Genomic DNA, 26,472 nt, shown 5'->3' on the forward strand with positions numbered 1-26,472 from the left:
TTATGTCAGTAAATAGCAAGCAACAGCTGGTAGCTGGTTAGCCTTTTTTTGGCTATGGAAACTCCAGAATGTTCTTAGCGTGAGAAATAGTCGAGCTTACTACCCAGTAAAAGGGCAAAGTGTTGTTTTTACACCTCGATGTTTGTATCGTCGGAACAAACAAGATACAACATGTTAATTTGTGAACGTGCTTTTAGGCAGATTTTGTTACTATTGGACAGAGCTGGGCTAGATGTTTTCCCCTGTTTTTACTTTGTGCTAAGCTAACCTGGAGCTCATATTACAGACAGACATGAGAATAGTATCAACATTCTCATCTACCTCTCCGGCAAAAAGTAAATGTGTCACCATTCTTGTAAGACAGACAACAATAATATTGAATAAGGCTTACACTATGCTAGCCAAATATTAAAAATAGCTAAGACAACCTACAAAACATACTAATATGGATAATACCCAAAACTAAATATTACATTACAAGTTCTGCACATCCAACATATAAATGATTTGAATTATTTTGGCTAATTAGACTTTTGTGGGTATGTACAGGCTGTGTTGATATGTATCTTCCTGAGAGTCTTTACAGCTTTGTTTAACCTGTTTATGGCAGGCAACTTTACAACTTTAACATCCCTGTCGGTACATGTAGCCTGGAGACCTCACACATCTCCAGCATAGTTCCAACTAATGTCCACCTGAGCAGAGGTCTGATCAGAATACCTGAAAACAACCGTGCGTGTAAAGGATTTTTAATGGAAGCTGTTACTCTACATTTGATGTAATTTATGCAATATGGTTTTACAGATACACAGCTGAGTGCACAATATAAACATTGCCCTGGACGCTGAAGGTTTTCCAACCAAGACCTGTGGTTCAAGGTTGTATATTGAATGGAATGATAAATGATAAATGAAGTATGCTTTTAATAATGTGCAGTTGTGCTGAAGGTTGTTTTTGAGTGAAAAAAATAAATAAAAAAATCATCATTTTGTCCACATGCACTGTTTTTCTTACTGCAGGGGAAGTTTTGAAAAAGTGAATTTAGTATTGAGAAATGTTTGTAACTAGTTATGAAAAACTGTAAGCTTTCAGCAGTATTTCCACAGAGTTACCACTGTAAAAACAACAGAATGACAAAAAGGAAACCACAAAACACAGTGAGACAAAATGAGCAACTGAGATGGCATTCCAATGCTAAACACTTTAAGAAATACAAGAAAATAAAGAAATTAGGATATTATTGTTTTTACAAAAGTTGCTTTTCTTCCTAAACCCATTTTTTCATGTAATGTCTTTTGAGATTCATCCCGATGCTGTCAAATGATTGTTTTGTTTGTATCATGACCTGTTTGGACATTGCTCACATAGTTTGTCTGGTCTTGTTATTCAGCAGGGTGGATGCGGTATTCCCCAAGAACCTCACAAAAGACGCACAGGCCTCACTGGCTCCTCTGCCCAGCAAAACAATGCCAGCATGTAACAGTCACACTGTTTAAATTATGTGGCCACATAACGTGCAGATGGATACAATGAGGTGGGAGAGGGGAGGGGAGCAGGAGGATGACGAGGCGGGAGTTTTATCAAGGCAATTTGTTAAAAGTTTTGTTTGAGATCCCAGGAGGTGAGTATGCCAGCCTTTTATTGCCATCTTAGGTCATTTAAATGGCTGGCATCAATGACAGGTACTGTTTCCCCTTACACAGCCCCTACAGCAATTACAAGATTGTTATGTACTGTAATAAAGCTGTTTCTGCCAGAAGATTGAGCCTCTCAGAGAGTCAGTGTTGGAGATCTGTATTTTATTTGGGTAAAAGAAGGATATCATGTTCATTTGTGCAAGTATGAGCAACTTCACAAGATTTAGATCACAGTCATGCAAAGGATCCTTGGCGAGGAGTCTTTCATACTGCGGGAATCTCATTCATAGACACAGATAGTAGAAGGGAGGCTTAATGGACAGTGTGGTGTCTGAGTTCAGTACAGGACTCAGTGATGATAAAGATCGCCTGGGAGAACAAAGGAACAAACCACGGTCTGGCCTGCCATGGAAATGTCAAAACATCAAGAAACAGAATTGGCAAGACACACACAACCACACCGGCAACCCACCCAGCTACTCACACACACACACACACACACACACACACACACACACACACGGATACACTTTCCTCTGTCTTTCCAATTTTCTATCTACATCGCTTGCATACAGCTCAGCTCTGTATATCCCTCTCTCTAATTCCTCTCTATGTCTATTCCAGGACTGCACATGACTCCATTGGAAGTGGCCTGGTTTTATCCATGCGCCATAGTTTTGAAAGATCAGCAAATAATGAAGTGGACAAATGGCTGATTAATGTTTGTGTAAATGAACAACGTTGCCATTAAAGTAACCATTGTCCTCTAATTTAATGAGACAGCGGAGAGACGGCTGAACAAGAGATGACAAGACAGAAAGGTCGGAGACAGACAGAGCAAGAGAGGAGGAATGAGAGAAAGTGAGAGTGAGAGAGGATCAATTAGGGCAGTATTTTTGGCATGCTGAGAGAAGCCAGGGCAGTAGGGAATGCCTTTTCCATGACGTCAGCATTTGGACACACATCAGTTGAGCCAGTCCACAAATCAATCAAGGCCACATAGAATTGTCTCTCACTGCCTGAAGAATTTATGGCAGCTTACAGTGTCTCATGACTTTGAAATCCTCAGATCTAAGTGGCATTACACTGGTGCAACAGCTCTAAACACTGCTTTGCCTTTCATTGTACATTAGAAAAGTTATCTCAGCTCTGAATGATCTCACTTGCAGATCAAGCAAGACTCACAGTCGAAATGAATGTAATGATGACAACACCCCATTAAAAGTCATTCAACAGTTTTAAAATGTATGTACCAACTATTTCTGGAAACTGAGATATTTCTAGAATATTTGAATCATTTTAGTTGAACTAGTACTGCAATGTGTGGCCATGACTGCCCCTTCTTCTTCTTTTCACATAACGCTATTAAATAACATTCAAATGACTTAGCACTTGCACTAAGTTTTGGTGATATGCAGCACTGCAATGTACTTGCTTATTTTCAACTAAGGTCTCCGATGCCCAGAAACAATCAAAATAAGAAACAGAAGTAATTTTATATTAGCTCAGCCCTCTTTTCTGCTGTTGTCTTTTTATTATGTTTGATTTCAAACCCTTGGTTTCTTTAAAAGCTCCCTGTGGATATTAATGAATGAAGTCTGTCACAAAGTTCCATCACTGCAATAATATTTGTTTAGCAGCAAAAACCTCAGATCTTAATTCTGTATGTCAAAACACTGGCCCATAAAAATATAACTGACCTTTAAGTCATTTTTAATTTGCCATGACTGCAACCTTTTTCTGACCACAACAAAGTAAATGTAGCTGCCTTAAAGTCACCAAAGTAAATGAAGCAAACAATTCAGAAAATGGTCATCTGCAGGCATCCTGGTCAGCTATAGTGCTTGAGATGTACAGTAGGTCTGTCAAGTGATGCAGAGAGCCAAGGTGTGAATGCATATATTATAACAAACTGTCATAAAATAAAGGAAGGAATACTGTTTTGTTCTGTTCTGTGATTCTGTAATTATAGAGGTGTACATTTTTGCTGTGACTAGTCCAAGAGGCATGGCAGACTATACATTGATCCCCGACCAATCATAGCATGCTGTGTTTTATGATGTGCATGATGTCACAGAGAAGGAGGTATAAAGGGATGCCTTCAGAAGAAACAAACAATGGCTATGCGTATGATACTGACTCAACATTACAATGAAAAAAGCCTAAAAAACACAGGTGACGGTGGCATTTTCTCCATTTCACAGCTTGCGGCACTAACAACATCGTTCTACTTTTTGCTTTGTCAAGTTTAGAGTGCAGAGAAGAACATTATGTGCTCCTGGTAATGGTTATGAACAAGTCATTGAAGGAATATGAGATTCTAACATGCTAGTCTTTCTATGTGAAGTCACTTTCTTATCACTATGATACAAGACACGGGATAAAACCATCAGTTGTTGTTGTTGCTGTCAATTTTCTTTCCCGACATCCTATTTCTGTCGGGCCAGGCTATTATCGTTCAGTAGCATAATTCACACCTATAATATTACAGCAGTTTTTATTATAGAAACTACTTTTCAAACTAAATTTGGCCTTACTAGCTGTGAAGGGAACAGGGTTGTCCCGTAGTTTCAGACTTCTTGTCACAGTTTTTTCTAATTGTACTTCTTGATGTTTTAATTAATTGCTGTAATTTTCTGTATTCCTTATTTATTAACTGCTGTCTGCAAGTCAAATCACCCCTTAGAGACATTTAAGCATTATAACAACGAATAAAGTCACCAATTTAATAACTCTACTTAAATGTCTGAATAAACAAATTCAGCACTCACACAAAAAAGTTTGTGCTGTGGTTAGTGATTTGTGCAGAAAGTATAATAATATCTGGCCTGTTGTTCTCTAGAGAATTCTGGCTTAGCACATGCTACTTTTAACACCTGATTTATGCTTTTTGGCATCAATATAGCACACTATTACATCGTGTTCTGATTATTTTCTCAAAATTCAGCTTCTGAAATGAGCTGTGTAACTTTTCGTAAAGCAAACAGCATTTTAGTTTGTAGGGGAACATAAGGGCCATAGCAGCCTTGGTAATGATCAAGTACTAAGCCAATACCAGTAGAGGTCTTATCAGGCTCTTGATTAAGACAAGCGGAGTTGGCTGCAAACAGATGTGCCCTCAGACGTAATTCCGACGTAAATTCTGCTCTTATCAGAGAAAATAACACTGTGGAGAATGCCTAAACAAAGATAACACTGCTACAAAGTTGGAAATTAGGCTCTTGTTGCAGGTTTTTGTTAGTGTAAGCCTGACTACAGATTAAACGAATAGTATTTCCCCTATTTTTCCTTATCCACTGTCAAAGCTTTTAGGAAACTCAAAATCATGAGTTTTGAACTAAATAGATGGTAATTGTGTTGTTGACATGGCCATAAACTTCTGGAAGTGTCATCAGTGACTGTTGACTGCTTTTTGACTCTTTTATTGGATTTAATTCATCAACTTTATTAACTTGTTTAAATGTTCAGTACAGATGTCAATTCCTGCACCACAGACAGGAAAATCCTTCAAAAAAAGACTAATCTGCACTTCCCTGGGTGCTACATTGTATCTGAAACTAAAAAATACTTTAATGTTAATGTTGGATTAATTTAAAATACCACATAGCACATATTTTACTGTTTTATAGCTGTATTGTTGGGAGACAGTAATGTTAAATAGTTAGTTGGCATTGATACATTAATGCATCAAGCACCTTCCCTCTGGTGTAAACACACCCACACAAGCAATAGAAAGGCCTTGTTATGCATGTAATGTAGCCTCTCCAAACTGTATCTCTGCTCTGTAGTGTGTTTGACACAACTAAATAACCTTTCCTTTGGGACACTTGCTAGCTTAAATGTGGCAAGAATGTTCTGCTGGACTTACATCTTTGGTTGTTAAAGCTCATTAAAGTTTTGGTATATCCCACGGTGAATGTGTGGATTTGTTTTCTTTTACTTTATCGTCTTTGTTTGCATTTAATAGAAGTGGTACTACCATGCTGATGTTTGGAAGTGTTGTGTTGCAACTTTTTTGTGACCTTGACTGGCACAGTATATGTATACCTGGATTTGAGTTGGGGAAAACATGCCTGTGGATGAAGTTTCCCATAGCTCTAAATTCTGGCTGCTTCTTTGAGAGGGGAAATGTTGCAGTTCCCAAAACAAACCAAGGCCGGCAAATAGCAGGAGCATTATAAACATTTGACACTTAACAAAACCTGAGAAGACAGTGTGTTTCATGTGTCCAGTGACAGCCACAACAACATCTGGGTTCTGTCTGCTTCACCCATTATTGCTGCTCTAGCAACTTTCTTTCAACGTGTAGAGGAAATGCATATTACAGCAATACCCAGTGGGGAAAAAAGACAAATATATTTCAAGTCCAAAATGTTCTTCTTATTGGTTAACTGAACAGAACTGAACAAAATAGAAGTCCCTGTTTATAGTAGCTCAATCCTATAAACAGTTGAGTTTTTTAATTGTCTTGACATTGTGTCAGAGCGGTCTGACACAATGGTCATTTTTGTGGTTGTACTGTTGTTTGGTTCTTGTTCCCATAGGTTTAATTTGAATGCATTCCAGTACAGCACCAGTCTATCATGCAGCTAATTTAACAATGTTTGTAGGACATGACGTGTTATTCATATGACCAACTCAACTGATGGATGGGTTAATCCCATTCACTAACAAATCCACAATCGGCAGCAGCAGATAGACTTGGCTGCTCATTTGTCACACTGTCACAGTTTGCTTTACTGTTGTAAATGCATGGTATATTAGAGTGATGACTATGGACAGAAATAATGCCTCAGGCACGGCCTGTTTGTTAGCTAAATCCCCCACAAAATCTAAACACAGTGGCCAATTAAAATTTTTCAGGTTTAAAAAATACTGCCTCTTAACAGGGATCACTAAAACCATGTTCTCCTCTGACCAAAGAGAACATAAAAGAATGGAAGCATCCACCACGTTGAGACTAAGTATGCTTCCCTGGTTAACTCAACCCAGCTGTTGTTCAGAAGTAGGTAACAAAATTCACCCCCTGAAACAAAATAACATTTGCAGTGGGAATTGTAGACACCCAGGGGAGGATGTGGATTTGCTGATATTTGCTCAGTCACTGTTGTTTGGGAAAGATGCAAACATGGCCACAACATAATGTTTAATGAAAGGTCTTTATATGGTAATGGGAAACACTGAACCCATAAAAATGTGGTCAGAAAAGGATCAAGTCAGTTGGGTTGCAATAAATTGTGAGCTGAAACCATGAACAATTTTACAGCATATTGTAGGTGAGTCACAACGGGATTGTCCAGCCTTGGTAAAGTGATTCACTTTCTCATTAGATTAGATTTCTGTTTTTATATTTATATCTCTAGAAATAGTAGAAATGTTTTAATTAACAAAAACAAATCCAAATCCAATCCTGAACCCACTCTGATCCTAATTTAGAATAAAAAACTAATCAGTTGTTGCTTTGCTGATAGCATCATACACAGATAAATGAGGCACAACCCCTAGTTCACTTTCTATCAAAAATGGGAGCCTACTCCTTCTTCTGCCAGTTCAGACACATTACCTGACCTCCACATCAGACCGATGGGGTGTTTTTACCAAGACTGCCAAAACATGTGACTTGTTTTTGCCATTTCTGCTTTATTTAGATAGTGGCTGCTGGAGAAAGAGTGAGGTGGAGATAGCATGCAGCTCATGCACTATGGCCATAGTAAATGGTATACCTGGTGAGCTACCAGGGCACCCCAGCCAAAACATATCTTGAACATTGAGAATTTCAGAAAAAATCTTGCTGCACTTTTTGCCTACCTCTATCAAAGACATGGGTGCTTGCTTCCCAAACCCCCTCCACAGATTTAGTTCAGAGACAAAAGCTGCAGTACTTCCTAAAATGTGACCACTGATTTATGAGTCCCCTGGGTTAACCATCTCTAATTGTCTTAGGTGTCCAACCACAGGATCTTGTCACCAAGATGACTATTAGGCCACACCTACAAGAGGCTACCTTAAAAAATGGACTAAACAACAAAGATGATTGTGGATTTTTAGGAAAAGGCTTGACTATGGTTGTTCAATATAGAAAGTTCCAACAGCATGCCTTCCTTGCCCCAACACACAATCATATTGACACTCTTGAGAAAATGCACTTTTGATCATCGTCGACCTTGCCTCTCACACTAGCAATTCTAGAAAACAAGGGAGTCCAATCCCTATCAAGAAGTTTGATTCTACTTTTGTGAATACTTCCATATTATACAATATCTTCTTAGTATGACATAGCTGACACTTGCCTCTGTATTTCCTTTACCAGAAAAGTGACACAAACATACCTAAACCCCCAACTGAGGCTGATTAGACCCCATAGATACACAGGTCCAGTTTCCAAGCATTTACCTGAAAGCTCTCCTAGCTTCAGGACGTGGCTCTGGTTTTCCCTCTTCCGTGCAACAATGTTCTTTTTTAAGATACTGACTATATGACCTTTGAAAGTCTGGCCCTTAACCTCACCTGGGACCAATGTACCATGGCAAATCCTACAAGGAGCTCCATAATCTGTATTGTGTTTATCTTTATCATGACACAAAAACACATTTTCCCCCAAGTCTAATATCAAATTTGTGCAGGAACCCTGTAATCATTTCTGCACTAACTACAACACAACACAACACAACACAACACAACACAATTTATGACTGAAGCTTTGCATATGGCGAAGAAATAAATCAACTAGTTAGTCGACTGACTTGTAAAACTTGGCAAAGGGCATCAGCAGACTTACTTGTACAGACTGTCAGGTTCCAGGCACTTGAAGACCACTGAATATAGCACAGAATGAGGATGGTCTCCAGTCCTCCTCCCAGCAACAACACAGGATGAACCCAAACCAGAGAACAGATCATCCATCAAGCTCAGAACCTCACCTGGTAGAGAGATGAAATTACAGGAAAGATGGAAAAAGGGAAGGGTGAAATGAAGACAGAAAGAAACAAAACCAGAAAATCTTAGAATATGGTCACTTTGAAAAAGTTATTTGTATTTTTTGCAAGCTTATCTTTCAGCATAATATTTCATCTATTGTTCTTAGTTAAACAAAACAATGCCACATGTTTTGGTTGCACTACATGTTTCATCACAGGAAAAACAATGGTGCACAACATGAACTTAGTCATGAATGAATTTATATAATTATATCTGTCTAATTATGGTTCCATTTTCTTCTATGGTGTTGTGTGTTTCACCTCTGCCTGGTCAGGTGGGAGCCATCTTGCTTGCACCAAGCCCAAGGCTAAATTAAATATTACCTTTTACTGGCACCAACCCATACACAGGACATTATAGAACTGTAAGAAAACAGGATTTCTTTCCTTTATGGGCACATGGTACTGTTACTATGATATCTCACTGAGCACCCTGGCGTCTCACAAAACACTACTTCACAAGTTGTGAAATATCTTTCATGTCAGCTTACGGGAAAGGCGAGCAACGCACACTTGTTCATTTAGACACACACACATACACAACGCCAGTTTCCAGTGCTCATGGGGGTGATGGAAAAAAGAGGGAGCTGTCAAAATAGTTTAAAAACTCTCAAACAGTTGGATTTCCAACTATTTCTACACGAGGTAAAGGGCAGCTTAGTTTTAGCTTATGATACATGGGCCAACTTATAAACACAGGGAGTAAGTCTGGCTGGTAGGGCATAAGGAGATGGTAAGAAAAGGTTGCGAAGAGAGGAAAAAGAACTGCACGAATGAATGATTTGACCTTTTCACAGAAAGAGCTCTGTGTATAGGAGGTTTCCCCCAAACACATTCCTGCACTGTTGCTCTTTTGAAGGTTTTACCTTTTTAAACACAAATCTCAGACTAGGTTCTTTTATGCTGTTGTTAAAACCTGCTTAGGGCTGCAAAAAAAAGTTGTCAATATCAGTATGTCTACATTTTCAATCATAATGTTTTTGTAAAAATCTTGGACTGACCTCCCGTGAAGTGTGTTATACTTTCAAGTTGGAATTCACATTTGTTACCTTTTACTATAAACAACTTACAAAATCACGTTTTTTGTTTTTTTTTACGTTCTTAAGCCTCAAGACCACCTGCGTACAATGACGTACACTGCATTCTGATGGGGAAAATCATTAGCTGCATGTGCACCAAACACAGTAGAAATAAGGCTAGGAGAATCTAACAACCTTTTGTCCCTGCTGCGAACAGGAAGAACGTTTCGGATATACCAGTGTAGAACTGAACTTAGCTATTCAGCTATCAGTAATCATAACGTGACTCCCATGATAGAACTATAACAGTAATTTGGACATAAACAAGAGGGAATTCACATGGCAGACCATCAGCCTGGATGTATTAAGTAAACATTAATTTAAGGCTAAAAGCTATGTGTGGTTGGTATCAAAGACAGGATTGCCACCATGTGTCAACAAATCAACCTGTAATTTGGGATATCGCCACAGTCAAGGAACTTTCACTTAACTCTCCTTACTTAACACTAGTCGTTGTTCATTTCTGTTTCATTTCCATGGCTACCACACGTAGAGCACTTGTCTGCCTGTCTATTCACATGAGGAGCACAGTGAGAGCCTGTGGATCCAAAAGGGAACGCAGACAGAGAATCGCTCCCCATCTGACAAGACCTATACAAATGCATGTGTACATCTGTCCATATTTACAACAATAATACAGCATACTAAAACTGGTGGTGCTAAATTGCAAGAAATACTAAATCTTAAATAATGTTGCTTTAAACAGATAAATTATCTTGGTTTGTCAAAAGCCAGATGTTTTACACAATGACTATTTTCCGTACAATTGTCAGTTATATTTTATAAGATATTAACAAAGTCCATAGTTGTTGTTGTTGTTTTGGTAATGATAAACCTATGCTTGAGAAATAGAACATTAAAATTCAGCAAGTATTATTTTAAGTATGTCTTTCAGTGGTGCCACATACTTTGTGTTAGCTATTAAAAGGAGTAACAATGAAGATTTACGTTTATTTATTTATTTATTTATTTAAGTTTGCAGCTGGCTAATTCATGAACACATATACCATAGATGCTATACTGTATACAGCCATGTCTCCTAGAATTTATATACATGCACTAGTAAATTGCAGCAGCAAATTCACTTTCGGAGAAAAGTGGTGCGGCCTCAATAATGTTTTCAACTTAATAAAGGAACAAAGTTGCAAAATGTTCAGTATGAGCATATCTGAATATAACATTTAATAACATAGTTCATTTATTTGTTTTACAATTTCAGCTCATTACAACTGAAACATGATGTGTGTTTTTATGGTTATGTTTTGGCCACTCAAAGCACTTGATTAAGATTAGGGTAAGATTGCGGTACTGGTTGGAAAAAGTAATTACTGACTGAAAATATGAAGCAGGACCACAGTCTTATCCTAACCTTAACCAACGTGTTTTGGTAGCCTAAATCTAACCATAAACAGAACTCAGGATGTGAAACCTTGTCTAAAGTGTCAGTGCCCAGCACTGTGTGCCCATATTTACACTGAACAACCATCTGGACTTTTTCCTTTAGTTTTGCTCTAGAGAAACCTGTGGTATAGTTGTCAGCCAGTTTCCAAGCTTGGTATGGATACTCAACCTGCCAGCATGGGTCAGCACACCAGTGTCACAAATCTTATTGTGTTATTTGAACTGTATAAAAATGTAGGTGGTCCAAACCTTTCAAGTGCAAATCAGCATGCAGAATAATATTGCATGATACACCATTAGCTTTGTGGTAAAGGCCTCTGTGATTCTGGGAAGTGTGCCGTCAAGTAAAAGTTTCTATATTGACTATAATATCGTGAGCCTTCACAAGGATTTTCCCAGGGAGAAATGATTTGTAACCAACATTATACACACATAACCATATGTCACTATTCCGTGTGATCTGTTTAACAAGGCTGTCCTCTACACTGTGACAGGTGTGTCATCTAATTATCGACTTTTAAGCGCAAGGATACAGAATTTTCTAAAAAGACCACATGACAAATGTAATACTGTACATGAACTGAATTGAAGGTGAAGGGCAGATTTATTGCTAGGATGATATTGGATCCAATGTGTCCTATCAGGTTTTATCGTCCAGGAGCTATTCACTCAGATATTTGATTTGTCTGGAGGCTCATGACACTCAATATGGCTAGACTAAACAAAAAACTGTTTAGGTAGGATGAAATTCATGATATCAGCTTATAGCTGGTACTGTACATGCGCTAACTGGCTCGTTTTTTTAATTAGCTCCACTTTTTTTAACTGGTTATTACTAGTTGTACTGATCCAGAACAGAGAACCAAGTTTTTTGTATTTTGTTCACTTACTTTTTTTAAACTCACTGTTAGAAAATCATGGGCAATGCAGGTATTCAGTTCTCTTAATTTTCATGCAGTCAGTGTATTTAGTTAGCTAAGTATACAAACCAAAATTTGGTGGAACAATAAATTATCCCCAGTAGACCACTTAATCTTTCCCAGAAATAATTGCTAATGATCTATTTAAGATCTAAGATTGACTGTTGACCTGACTTGGCCTGTGTTCATTATGCCTTTCAAGTCTGTTTCCCCCACCTTTTATTGGAAACAACTACGAAAGGAATGCCAATTGAATGCCAGATTTCTGCTACTTGACAAAAGCTAAAAGTAGAAAGAGACAGCTCCAAATACACCGTGGACAAAAGCGGTGTAACAAAAGGAAAAGGAAAGAGAAAAAAAATGGAGAGAGAATGAGTCAAACAATGAGAGGGGAAAGAAAAAATGACGGTGAGTGCTCTGATGTTTTATGATTTTGGATGTGGCTGTGGAGAGGAATGATGATGTCAATGGATGTTTTGACAATCAGAATAAATCAAGGAGCTGATGCGTGACTACAGTAGAGTTCAGGAATAACCACTTGTGAGTTATTTAGTGCGGGTGAGTTGATGCATGTGATTATAACATATTCCTGACTTGCAAACTACCCTTTATTGGCTACCCTTTATACTGTCTGATGTTTATGTTAGATATTGATCATTTCAAGGTCACAAGTGTTTTTTTTTGTTGTTGTTTACATTGATAATGCAGTCTGTCGATGATTGACACACATTTAAGAGAACAGCACACATGTCTCCCAGAAGACTTGAAAGAAGAATAAAAACAACAACAACAAAGACAAACAAATTGTTTAAGGACAGAAGAGACGATAAAATGATATGGCAAACAAAGTTCTGCTGCTGCTTTATGCATGCAAGGCTACCGCTGATGTTTTCACAGCACATAGTTATGACATACCTATACCAGATGACTTCCTTTCTTCCTTCCTCTTTATAAAAACTTTATAGGACCTGTACCTGGGCTTTGCAGACGTTTCAAGTTAATGTGACAAAAAGGAAAGAATTACTAAACCTTTATTTGCATCTTTCCAAAATACAAAATTGTATGATTTATCAGGGACACAATGCACTACAGCAATTATCAAATGTGTTGATCATAGTGTTCTTACTGTGGCTAATTTGCAACACTGTTTTCTCATAGTTTGAGTCCTAAACCAGTACTTAAAATAAACTTGGCGTGACAATATCCATTTGTACTAAATGAGTTAGAAATATGTTATGTCTCCCATAGACATAAATAGAGAGGCATCATGAGCTTAGTGACATGAGGCAATGTGTCATAATTGAACATTACTTGTACAGTGATAAATAGACCACTGACAGCACAAGGAAGTGCTTAAGTAATTTTGATCCATCTGGAAGACTAAACAAAAGACAAATGGCTTTGGTCGGTGGCTCTTGAGTGGCTTACTGTATAATTATCAATTTAAGGACTCAGCAGGAGAACGCAGTGTGTGTTTTAGTTCTTTTAACAATCATATAGCCTTACCTAGCAAACTCTAGCCGCACATTCCATCGGTCAAACCCTCTTTAAACAGAGCCATCTGAAAGCTATAAACTGTTATGCAATTACATAAATATAAGACCAGTAGGGGTACACAATGTACCATCATTTGCACACAGTAAAAAGGGAAATATTGGCCTTTTCTATATGCAAATGTCAGTTTGCAAGAAATAAACAACTGTAAGTAATGGAAATCAAATACTGAAAGAGTCTACACATTTGGAATTATACAAAATATCATTATGAAACAAAAATGCAAATCTGAATTATGCACAAGCCAAAAGCAGCATGTAATTCCAATAGAGGGCAGAAATAGTTGAATCAATGGCCCAGTCCTCTCTCCATACTGACTTAAGAGATATCAAATATGAAGTTGCAAACTGAGCCTACATAATCCTACATATGAACACTGACAGACAGGGTTGGCAAGGTTAGGGTGGTGAAAGACATCTAGGAATACTGTTCACTGCAAGTAACCATTACCAGGCAAAGCAAAGAAACAATCAAACTGGAAGACAGAATTGTGTGTGCTCTTACAGCTGGAGAAACCTTAAAAAACCAAGTCCAAGTTCAAAGCTTTGAACCTACATACAGCTATATGTTAAAGTTTTTAAAATCTGGCTTTATGCTTTAAAAATAAGGCAATATAGATCGAGACAATCTATATCATTCCTATTCAAGCTGCTGCTTGATTCAAAGAAGAGAAATTCCAACAACACTTGCTCTATAACAATGGTTATGAATCAGTGGCACATGTTTTTACAATCCCTGACAAAGGCAATATGCCAAAGCGCAATGAACTTTCTAATAAATATTGTTTTTTTTTGTGTCCCAGTGTTAATAATTAATCATATACAGCCGCAAAACATACCCTGGTTTACTTAAACATACTCCCTTTATTAACAGATTGCCCCTCCCTACACTATAGCCTTGTGTTTGAGAGAGTCCAGAAGAAGAAGATGAGCAGACCTGCTTTCATTCACTATCATAGGAGAGGAGAGATGAGAAAGAACGGCGTTGCATGTGTGTGTATGCAACTGAAGGAGCCCAGACTAGGCAGAGGAAATGACACAGGGTGACAAATAGAACGTGGAGTGTTCGCACATGCAAAATTATGGTATGACTCAACTACTAAACTGGAAGTGTTTTTATAAACCACTGGCACACATGCATGGCTATCTCTGTGGAAGTTTGCTCATTTCTACTGAAGATCAATCATCCACTGCCTCCAAGGTGGTAACTTTTAAGTGCTTGCATAACAATCTAGAATTAGTTAATAATGCTCAAAATGAAAAATCCATTAACTGTAGAATAAGATATTTAAACCCACCCAGAAGCAGCATTTATGGTTCTACCCTTCTGAGGGGTTCCTCATGGGTAGCTCTGTGGTCCATCAACATTTCTGTCAATACCAAAGCCAAAACAGCACACAGCTGGCAAAAATTAAGGCCCCCGAAATTCTATTACGGTAAAAGCCATTTTGCGTGTTCTCCAGCTTACATGGCGATTAAAACCTCATGGTAAATGCCAGGTGACCTTTTTAGTAAGCAGAGAGGGGAACAAATAATAGCAAATCATGGGAACATGACGAGACGGGCTGATGGACAGCGTACAGAGAGAACCACTCTGCTTCAAACACACACAGGCCTCCCAACTATGATGTAGTTGCAAACAAGTCAAGTCAAGTTTATTTGTACAGACCAATATCATATACAATGTCTCAAAGGGATATGCCGGCCCACAACAGCAACAGTTCCTGAACCAGACTCACAAATTCTCTAAGAACACAAGGAAAATCCCTCTCAAAAAAACATTGGCAAATAAGGAAACACAAAAAACGAGGTGGGGGAAGGCACGGCATGGAAAAAATTCAGAAAGAGGTCCTTCCTCTGTTGGCAACATGAGGTGAATAGTAGCCATAGGCGGGGAAAGGGCAACAACAAAGAGTAAGCAGAGCATTGCAAAGCAAACAGTAGAAAAACAGAAACCCAACAGTGGGATTACAAACCACACAATTAACATGTATACTATTTACAATTTACCGTATGTACGTCTACATGTATGCAGATACGCACAAGCACAACACACGTTCACCTTATTTGTCCCTTTTGTAGCTGGATGTGAAGACAGGTGTGAGCATGTTGAAATTTCGTCTGATGTTGGAAGCCAGGCTTACTATATTGTTATCCCTCACATCATTGCAATTACACAACTGAATTCAGGCACAGTGTAATTGCCTCAGCTATTAGCTCTGTGTATGGGTGTATGTGTGTGGGTGAGTTAGAGAGACCATACGTGTAAATCCTCAAGGTCATTGATCATGGATTCAAAAAAGAAATTCAAGAGAAAGGTGTAAGAAAAAACACACTGTAGTATGGCACTGTCATTCACTTTCTCTGCCCAGGTTCGATTTAGTATAGAAGATGTATAAATGTATATAGATCTATAATGTGTGTACAAATTACTAACAGAACACACGTTTTAAACAGCAGTAATATGATAGTTTTGTTAGATGAATGACATTTTTCTGTCCTTTCTCACAATGTTTAATTAATTCTTATTGCAAATGACTAGCCAGTAGAGAATCAAAGGTTAAAATCACTATACTGTAAACTGTAAGTTAATGTTTTAAGGTATTTTTGTGTATTTTATTTTCATCATACTGGCTCAAATGAATATCACACTCAGGTAAAGTTTGAGCTTATATAATTTGTCTAACAAAGTACAAGTTATGCAAAGCAAAGAAACTTTCTATATGATTTGTAAAACTCTGTATTAAATGTATTTTCTTGTCTCTTATGTTTGTGGGCTTAACTGTAATAACAGCTTAAAATGTCACACAATAATAAACATGGCAGGCACAACCTGGACACACATGAGTGTGACAAAATACATTTTTGCTTCCATAACCAAATGTGGTAGTTGAATGATAATTTAACTGGAAATTGAAACGTGATAACGTCACATGAATTCAAATCAAATGATCTAGTACTGCATGGATTTTTTTTCTCTCATATTTTTTCTGTTTTTATTCATTCTCTTTCTCAAAACACATTTCTGTTTGTCCTTTTTTTTATTGTGTTTCTCTTTCCACGTCAACCTATGAGTCCTTGCAATTGCACAGTGGACTCTTTTTAAACAAACAAAACACAAGCTTTACATTAACAAACAAATCACAAGCTTTATATTTCCTGTGGGCTGCAAAACCTGCAAGGGGCCTCTTCTGTTAAACTGTCAGCACTCAACCCTCCACTCCCAACACTGAACCTACACGTCACCTTCCTCTTTCTCTTACACACACACACACACACACACACACACACACACACACACAGTAGTAGACGTAACACAGGTATACACAAATTGTCATGTGGAACCTAATGCCACTTATGAAAAGAAAAAAAACAAAACAACTAGACGCACATCTGAGTGTGCCTATGTGAGGGGGGAGGGGGTTGCAAGTGAGTTGTGGAGATTAACTAATGGCATCCAGGATAGATATTTAGAGGGAGGAACAAAACACTGTGGGAAACAAATTTCTCCATGCAGGTTGAGTTGCACATAATTGTCCAAGGAGGGAGATTCCTTTGGACAAACCTGATGAGGCATTGTGCTGTAGAAAAATACATCATTTATTCATGAAAATGTTTTTTCATGGTTTGAGAGAGAAGGCAAAAATAGACTGAAATAGACATAAACTCAGTACGGAACTGTCCTCGTGCCATTACAGGTTGGTTTGGGTGTAGACTAAAGATTTCAGTGTGTCTTCTCTGATATGTACTGAGTTGCCAGCAGCTCCTTTTCTCCTGACAGCACGGAGCTACATCTGCAGGGCGTAGTGTTGCAATTACCCTGCTGGTTGTTAGATTTACAACCGGGGTCATCAACTTGTCCAAAGGCCAGAATTTTTCTAAGCAGACACTGTTGGGGCTGGACTTTCAAATAAAACGAAAAAAAAAAATTATTTAGGCCTAAATAGCCTATAATTAATGTTTTCACTTTCTTACAAAATAAATGCCTATATAAGTGTAAGTAGACTCCTAAAAAACATGGGAAATCCATAATGATAGATAGCCAATAACTAGATAATCTAATCTAATTTTAAACGCTCTGGCCATGTACGCAGATCACTTAAGAGTTAATGGAACCAATTCTTTTTTTCATTGAGACATTTTGGTTGCAATTATGAGTCACTATTGAATAGGGCTGCCAACTCTCACACATTGACCATGAGGCTTATGCAACTGACACTTTTAACAGACTCTCACACTAAGGCAGTGAAAAACAGTTTGCTGACTGATAACGGGATGAAAAGATGACACTGACACAAACAGACAGTCAGGCAAGTGAGCAGCTCTTCTGACAAAACCATCTTTTCCTCTCCTCTCACAGCAGGACTTCTGTGACATTACTCACCGCAGGGTCATAATAATCATGTAAGCTCAATAATCAGTAATGAATAAGTATGATTGATCAGCATGATATCTGGGTGTGTCAACACCCAGATATCATCATAGCCTAAATTGGGAGACCAAACCTAACTTGGATCCCCAAGTTACCCAGCTCCAGTCATGATTTTGCATAGACATACTAATGTAATAACCTATTATTGGGAATTAGTTTCAGAATGACAAAGAGCATCCCCATAACCATAGTAAATCCCTCTCACTTCGACTTCCTCACTTCTGCTTCCCAGTGCACGATGTGAGATGAGAAGGGGAGAGATGCTGAAGACGGATGATATCAGTTAAGAATTTGAGAAAATGGACATGTTGCTTGAGAGTACGGAAAGTGTCAACTGAGTCTCAGTCAATGCATGAAAGTCGATGGCCCAGAATAGAAAAACCAGTATAAAAACATAGATATAGACATTTCTGCAGTACATTTGAGAGATGTTTCTCACATATTTTGCTATCATAACCAATGCTGAGGACAAAAATGTGTTCCACCCTGACTGAAAGGTACAACTGAATATCATCAGCATAACAACAGAACAGGGAAGCCCTCTACTTGTTCTTTGATTCTTTGACCCAGAAGTAGCATATATTTGAACAAGTCAGGACTGGGTCTATAGCCATGTTAGCAGAGTTCTGAGGCTATAAGTACACAGGTGTGCTTTAAAAAAAAAAAAAAAAAGTTAACATGCTTACAGTGGGAATGCTAGCAGGTGTAATTTATGCTAATGCAACACAAAAAATAGGCCAATTCATCTAGAAAATATTTCACTGGATTGGTGAAATGTTGTGGAAAGACACAGGTAAGACAAAAAGTCACCAGTCATTAAGATTCATCCTCTGGCCATCAAATGTGTACCAAATTGTCAAAAAAGTCATCATCTAGACTGTCATTGTTATACTTATTATTCACTAGTTGTTGAGATTTCTGGACCAAAATAGCCATCAAATGACCAACATTTCCCAGAATGCTGCACCTCCACACCTATGTATTGGCTGCATCTTGTACTACACACACTTACAAAACTTACCTAATGTGTTGACTGCTTGGACTGCATGTTGTTGTTGAGCAGTAATACAATGGACAGTTTGGTGGAACTCTTACATCTTGATAACATGTTAATTTGCAAGAGTAATAACAGTATTACGTGAAAGCCTCACAGTTATCTGAAATTAATCAACTTCCCTCCAGCTAATAATAATTGAGTTTTCATCAAGGTCATGTTATAATCAAAGATAAAATATGATATTTGAAGCTAAAGTAACATATGGGTCTGAGTGAATGATGTAATGGTAAAAATTGATTAATTATTTTATTGGCCTTTAAGACAGATTTGATGTTTAATTTGACTGTCAGCCTGTTCGTCATCCACAGTATAATGATATTTCTTCAACTCTGTCCACTGATGATATTACAGGCATGAGGTCAAATGAGGTCATAGCTGAACAACGGTAACCACAAACAGCAAATAAGCAGCTCCTGTCTTGAATGTATTGAAAAATTCTCCACATTCAAAAGCCCTATCGTAATTCAGCAGTATCATGGTCCGTGTCCTGCCTGTTGGTAACAACCTTTGTGTCCGATCTTAATGGGTTCCTCTTTAGAACTGTGTGGCACATTGGCTCTAATAATGTGGAAATGTCATGCTGTTCAGCATTGGGGTCCCCTTGCCCTTTCTGCATAGCAAGAAATTAGATCCTGTGTGGTGGTTTCGTCATGGACTAACAGCCACCTAGGTCCATGTCTACCATTTTGATGTGACCCGTATGTGGTCTGCTTTTACTGCCCCTGGCTCCTTTTTACTGTGGCTCTGTCTCCCCCTGGGTCTGTACTTAGCACTAAGAATAGAGCTGTGGGTGTTGACAGCCTGTTGGCTTTTGTCTTACTGTGATGCTGCACTGTATTGACTGGTTGATGTGTAGTGCCATCCTCCACCTGCTGTGCCACAAGACTAGAGGGCTCTGGTGGCTTCAGCTGGCTATGTGAAGTAGTCTTGTGTAGGGTGAACAATTGTTGCTGGTCACTGAGACCAGCTTGTGCCACCTAACCTCCCTAGTATACTGGCTAGTATATAGTTATTTGCCCCCTCCTATGAAGTAAAATGTAATCGTGGTTATCCATCGCAACCCTTTTAGTTACAGGTGGAGGTCCATGTAGACAAAGAACTATAGAAATAATATAATGTATTATTGTTCAACAACACAACAAACCATTCTACATGTACTTCTGTTATTCTTTGTTTTTTGTACAGTATATTGTGGGTAATAGAAATACATATACTACATCAGCAGCAAAATGCATCTGGGCAATGATTATAATAGCTTCAAATAAATCTAGGCAGGGTTGTTGGTCCTTTCCTGTTCATTAATAGACAGAGCAATTCCATCATGAGTAAATATTTATTTCTACCACTTTAAGTGTTTGCAATGCCCCAAATTGCAAAGTGAGACTAATCAATCTCAATTTAATGCTTAAATGCATTTTAAATCGATTTTTAGCTAACGCCAAATTCAACAAAGTTCTAGTCCAGACCACCATAAGTTGTGTCATTGCTTCATAACATAAAAAGATCTAATTAGTAGCCCTGTGTCTGATGGGGACAAAATCCCCCACAAGGCATAATGATGAATGAAAAGGAAGGCAATGAGATGCACCAACCTTGTCTTGTCTTAATTACAATTCCTGCACAAATCCATTCATGCCACATTGAGGTTCCATGAGCACACATAAGTGTCCATACCTACATAAGGGACATCGAAGGAATGTCATGGTTACTGAGAGATGGAAAGTAAAAAAAAAAACAAAAAAGGAAAGTCTAGACCTATGGCGAGGAGAGAGAGAGAGACTAACAATGTGTCTGTGAAGAGGCAAAATGGGAAAGGAAGCAAAAAGGGAAAGGGAATGCAGAAAGCCCTTGGCCCCCTGCCTGCAATCTGCAATCTGCTGATGGCGAGGCTCGTGACGAGGAGGTGCACAGCGTCCATTTTTAGCGATGAGGTCATCTTTAATTAACAAAACAAAGAGAGTCAGCTGTGTCACTCCAATCTGTTATCTGCACCCATGCTCAAGGACACCGTTTATCTCCATATAATTCAATCTCTTTGAATGAGGGCTTATCGACGCATTGGGGGGCATTCTTGGTCTCAACCAATAATGGAGCTGTTACATAAACAGGGGAGGGGGATACCACTGACCCTGTTCGCAGAAGAAAGGGAGACATGAGGATAGTAGAGAGGTATGAGGTATGTGACAGAAGAGAAGGGTAAAACAGAGGAAGATACACATGTCATGTATCCCAGTAAGCTGGCTGCGTGAGCTGGGAGGAGGAAACTGGACCTAAAATAAGGGCAAAGATCAAATGTCTAATCTGTTTCTCAGGCCAACAGTGCCAGCATGAGGTGACATCATTGCTGTGTAACCCTCAGAGCTGTCTGCTGTCTGCTGCCTGGGTCCCTCTCCCACTCCTCTACACTGTGAGACTCTCTTTCCTCTCCCTCTTTTGTCTTTTCTTTTCTGCCCATTTCCCCCCCGGTTCTTCTCACTTCGCTGCGTCTTTCCACATTTTCACACAATCTCTCCTCATGTTCTCATTTTCCTGACAATTCTTGTAGTTCTGCTCTGCTCTGGCTTCTGACATGCTTGTCCTACGTGCCACAAAATCAGGTGTCATACAGCGATGATGCAACACAGAGAGACTCACAGGTTTTTAATTAGCGTTAAGTGTGTGCGTTTGTGTGAGAGTTGTGGGAAGCACAGTGCTACGCTGATGAGCACATTCACAAAAAAAGTGTCACCTCAGCATAACTGTGATTTAAGGACAAGCCGACCAAATTAGCAACTGACGAGACAATAGAGGGATTGTAAAAATGTGATAATGGAACCCAGAAGCAGTCTGAATTCAGCCAATAAGGGATACTTTTGGTTAAGCCTTTTATTAGACAAATTTCATAACATATTTGGTGCCTTCCACTTTTTTCTGGGAACTCCCAGTGAGATCGACAGGAAACAGAGTTGAAGGACATCTGACATTATAGTCTAGGTAAACCACAAATTATTCCCATGCAGTGAAAATACACTCTTGCATCCTTTTTTACAAAACATGTGCAGTTGCAGCCACAGTAAAAGGCGTTCACTCAACTTCAAAGTAGATTTTTAAATGGTAGAATGTTGATTACCTGGCTGTGGTACCTTAGATGACTGAAACCTAAATGAAACCAGGCGAGTTCCTTAATATTGGCATAGTTACAAAAAACAAATCAAATTATCCTTAAAGGGTTGTTTTTGCAATTTTGCAGGTTTAAAGCACCAGGTAAAAGGACATGCCCTTAATGTCAATACATTGTCATTTACACAACTTGCAGTTGCTAATTTGTTGTTGCTTTGTCATAGATTTTTGGCTGATGCAGGTATTAAAGCTACATTTAGAGCTTTTCTAGCATTTGTCCATTTTAATGCTCTTATCAAATTTCTTAATATTGTTTGTGATCCTCAATATCTTCTCACATATCACAGCTGGTTTGACCTATTGCTGTAGAGGAATGCTGAGCCCCACACTAATACGTCAGCACTGCCTTTCCAACTGGATTTTCTGTGAATGCTGTCTCTGCCTTGGTGTGCCATCTAGAGGCCTGTGTGAGGCCCAGTGAAGTGGATCACTCATATCCATCACAAATGTGACTAAAATGAGCTTGTTTAATAAATTACACAATGGTCCAAGGTAGTAATGAGTAGGTTAAGAGTATACTTCACAAAGGCCTTTTTTAACAATTGCTTTGGAAAACTTAAATAAATAATGTGGGACATAGCTAATCATGACACAATTCCTTCTCCTGAAATGGTGTATAATTAAAAGTGGTATAGTTAAATTATTATCTTTTTTAATACATACTGTATTTATATTGTACTGTGATCACTAAAGCAACCATGAATCAATACACTTTAGATATCTGTATATGATTTGTGCCCACAGATATGTTACTACAGATGCAACTGTCTGTGAATCAGTCAATACATGAATCGATATAAATAAATAAATAGATCTAGAGGTTTCTAGAATATGATGCTTTACTCTATAGTAGCATTAGTAGGGTTTCAATTGACATTTGCTTCTTGAAAGACGAGGAGTAAGAAGACAGTAAGGTAAATGAGAAGTAAATGTTTTACTAAGGAAATAAATACCATTGGTGGTCAGGGTTTATTTTAATTATCGTTCTGTTTCACACAGTCAATGTCCTCAACCAGGGTCTAAAAGCTATATCACTCACCAAAATTTACATTTGAATTTGCCTGCCAATCAGGGTGAGTTATCACGTTTGGAGACTGTGTATGGCCATTAAAACTCACCCTTGCATTTACTTTTTTTTTTTCAGCACTTGAATACACCCTATTGAGATGATTAACTGCAATAGGGATGACCTCATCTTCACCTACGCTTCATCACAGTGAGTCAGTGCCCCACTTGCCTTACTGGCCTTGTAGGAACAGGTGATCCCTCTCTGTCTGCTCCATCTGTACATCTGGCATTGGTGTTCGGACATCTTCTGTGCTAAGCCGCGGGACCTGGATCTTGGCAGCAATGACAGTGTCTGCAGTACCCTCATCCTCAATGTTCGTTTTCATGACAAAGACAGGATGGATGTTGTGAATAAGACACCATCCATTGACACAGTGGTTCCCATTGACCTGTTCTTGATTCCCTGCATCACTTTCATCCTATGCATATGTTAAGGTGACAGACTTCTTGGGAACTCCCTACCAAAGCAAATTTGGTTGTCATTGTATCTCACAAGCAGGGCACTTTTGCTTTCATTTATGCATACTCTGAAATGTTTTTAGACTGCTCTGTCCATTGGATCACTGTGAAGACAGTTTGAATGGTTGCTACTTGGTCTATACTATGTAGTTGCACTTTCCTGGGCAAGGATCTCTCGGCACAAACTTCTCTTGTTTTATCTCTTCAGGAGACTCTTTAATGTCACATTGTCCCCACCTTCAACTTTGCTGCAAGGATTGGTCGATTGTTCTGAGCTGAAATGATGTCGGCCTTCTGCATTGATAAATGGACAGCGAGTGTAGAACAATGCTCAAGTCTCTTCAGAGACCAGCAGGAGTGGTTGGCAGCATCCTTGTTCTACAGGGTAAGGCTGAATGTTTTGATCCTGATTTGAATTATGTGAATAGGGAATTAAGGTTTGGAGAGAGCTTTTACTGATAGGAATGCCTGATGCATTATCTTATTACTATGTCCATCTTCAGTTTCTTAAAGCATGTAGTAAATGTTAAAGAAATAAAACAATGGTTATGAACTGCAGCCCCAGTTCTTTGACTACAGGTAAAATGACAACCTTGTGCTCGAAGGTCAGCGTCTATTGATGGATGCAAAAGTCTTGACCATTTATTGTCTTGGCTGGCAAAAATAAATATGTATAGCTTGTCCTGACTGTCCGACAAAAAAAGGACACTGGTAAAGGGTTACACATTTGCTCATAGAACCAAAAAACATTCCTGGACAAAAATTTAATTATTTTTTTGGTTATTTTAGAAATCTATATAAATTTCACTCCCAGGTTCTATAGTGTCATGTAGATGACAGATCTGAATTAATAGCATCCAGGGGTTCCAGCAATAGTACAGGCAGTTGTCAGAGGCAAAAAAAGTTGCCCGGGTACCCTTCACTTTCAAATTCTTGGAAAAGAAAAGCCTAGCTTCACTATGTAGATATAGGATAGAAGGGGGTTTGATATCTGCAAGCAGACAACCTATTGTAATTAAATGCTAATGTGAACTACTCTGATGTATGTCAGGGTATTTGTGATAGGACACAAACACATATTCTTTGTTGGTCTCGGGGCTTTCTGCCAGGTCAATTTGCAGCTGGTCATTTCAATTTTAACAAAATTGTTTAACATCAGAGTTTTGAGCAGACAATCTGATATTGCAATCAGAAAACATTGTCAACAGATGGTAACCATCTGTGAACAAAGATAAACAATTGGGGATGATTCAGGTAGTGCCTTATTCTGTCTCCCATGCTTTACCACCATGCAGATATAGGTCCAGACCTGAGTGGTGGTGGGAATACTGATGGCTGCCAATAGAGCATCATGTCCATGTAAACAACATGACATATGAACTCAGGGCTCAGCTGCTCTCCGTAACAAGTCTATGTTCCTGTCACTGTTGACCTCAGAGGGATGATTTGTGAGTGACCAGGGAGAAGCCTTCAAGAAAAGACTTATTTTCTCAACACTGGGAAAATCTGAAAAGAGAGCATGATGATATTCTAAAACACTAAACTCTTCTTCATTATCACAGTTGATTTTGGTCCTTGTTTTTACTTTCAGGTCTTTATTTTCTTGAATCAAGGTGATGTAAGCCAGGGTACACTGAGCAAGAAATTGATGAATTGCAGGAAGAGGCCTAAGGCAGCATTGGAAACAGTCAGTAAGCTAACATGGTTGATCCTTACACCACCCACCATAATGATGGAGGGTGTATAACTATAGAAGGCACCTCCAAACAACACATTCAAATTCTGACATGGCTTTTCCAGTCAGCACTGATGCCCACTGCAAGAAAATGTGCAGCCCTATGTTATGTTATGAGCGTAAATCCATTTCTACAGTTTACATCAAGCAAGGGGGAGTCACATCAGCAACATTTATGGATATTAGCTTTGAAGAAAATAGCATTCACTGTCAAGATTGTCAAGGACTCTATGATTGCATCTATTCATGCAGGAAGCTGTTACGGATGAAAAACCTGAGCCAAAAGGGTGGCATATTACATCATTTGAATCAGCTTATTAACATGAAGAAAACTGTCACCCAGCTTGTGGAAAAACTCACTGCATTCCAAAACAGACGCGATTCCTCATCTGCAGTGATAACTGGAGTAATGATGGGGCATTTGGGGGTTTTAAAAACACAACTTATCCCCACATATCCCCAGTGACATGAGATGAATTTTGTGAATGATGCTGCTGGGGAGTTCTACATCATTGAATAAGCAAAGATTCATTCACATATACAAGCACTGACTTAAAATAGATATAAAAATATATAAAAATGGGAAATTTAAAAAACGTGGACACAACTTTGATTGATAATACCAGTTGAAGTTGACCTGCATACCATTTTTAATTAGGTTGCTTGGATAGCCCTGAGAAAAAAATAAGAGCAGTATAAAAGCAGGTCACACAAAGCGTTTTCCCAATGAGATTAATCTATGGAATCAAGTAGGCTACCTCTTGCAATTAGAAAAGCCACATCTGTGGAAACATTCAAACAAGACCTATTTATTTACATTGTCGAATGACGAACCTTAACAATATATATCTCACGGGCGATACAGTATCTAGTCTAGACAGCACTGACATAGAAACATGGCTTCGGGAACCCATTGAGCGCTGCATCCAAGTGTCTGCATCTCCATACTCACTCTCTGTCTCTGTCTGCCATCTGTATGAGTGTGCACATGGCTG

The 26,472-nt window shown here is 38.6% G+C and overlaps 1 protein-coding gene across 2 annotated transcripts in view; it reads right to left on the bottom strand.

Moving 5' to 3' along the window:
- Positions 1–26,472, bottom strand: part of astn2 (astrotactin 2) — a 240,246-nt gene that overhangs the window by 7,176 nt on the left and 206,598 nt on the right. For both annotated transcript variants that reach the window (XM_027282013.1, XM_027282012.1), the window contains one exon: positions 8,416–8,557. In XM_027282013.1, coding sequence (XP_027137814.1) covers positions 8,416–8,557 — 142 coding nt within the window. The remainder of the gene's footprint in view (positions 1–8,415; positions 8,558–26,472) is intronic.

Source organism: Larimichthys crocea, chromosome IX (assembly GCF_000972845.2).
Source record: "Larimichthys crocea isolate SSNF chromosome IX, L_crocea_2.0, whole genome shotgun sequence".
Classification (NCBI taxonomy): Eukaryota; Metazoa; Chordata; class Actinopteri; family Sciaenidae; genus Larimichthys; species Larimichthys crocea.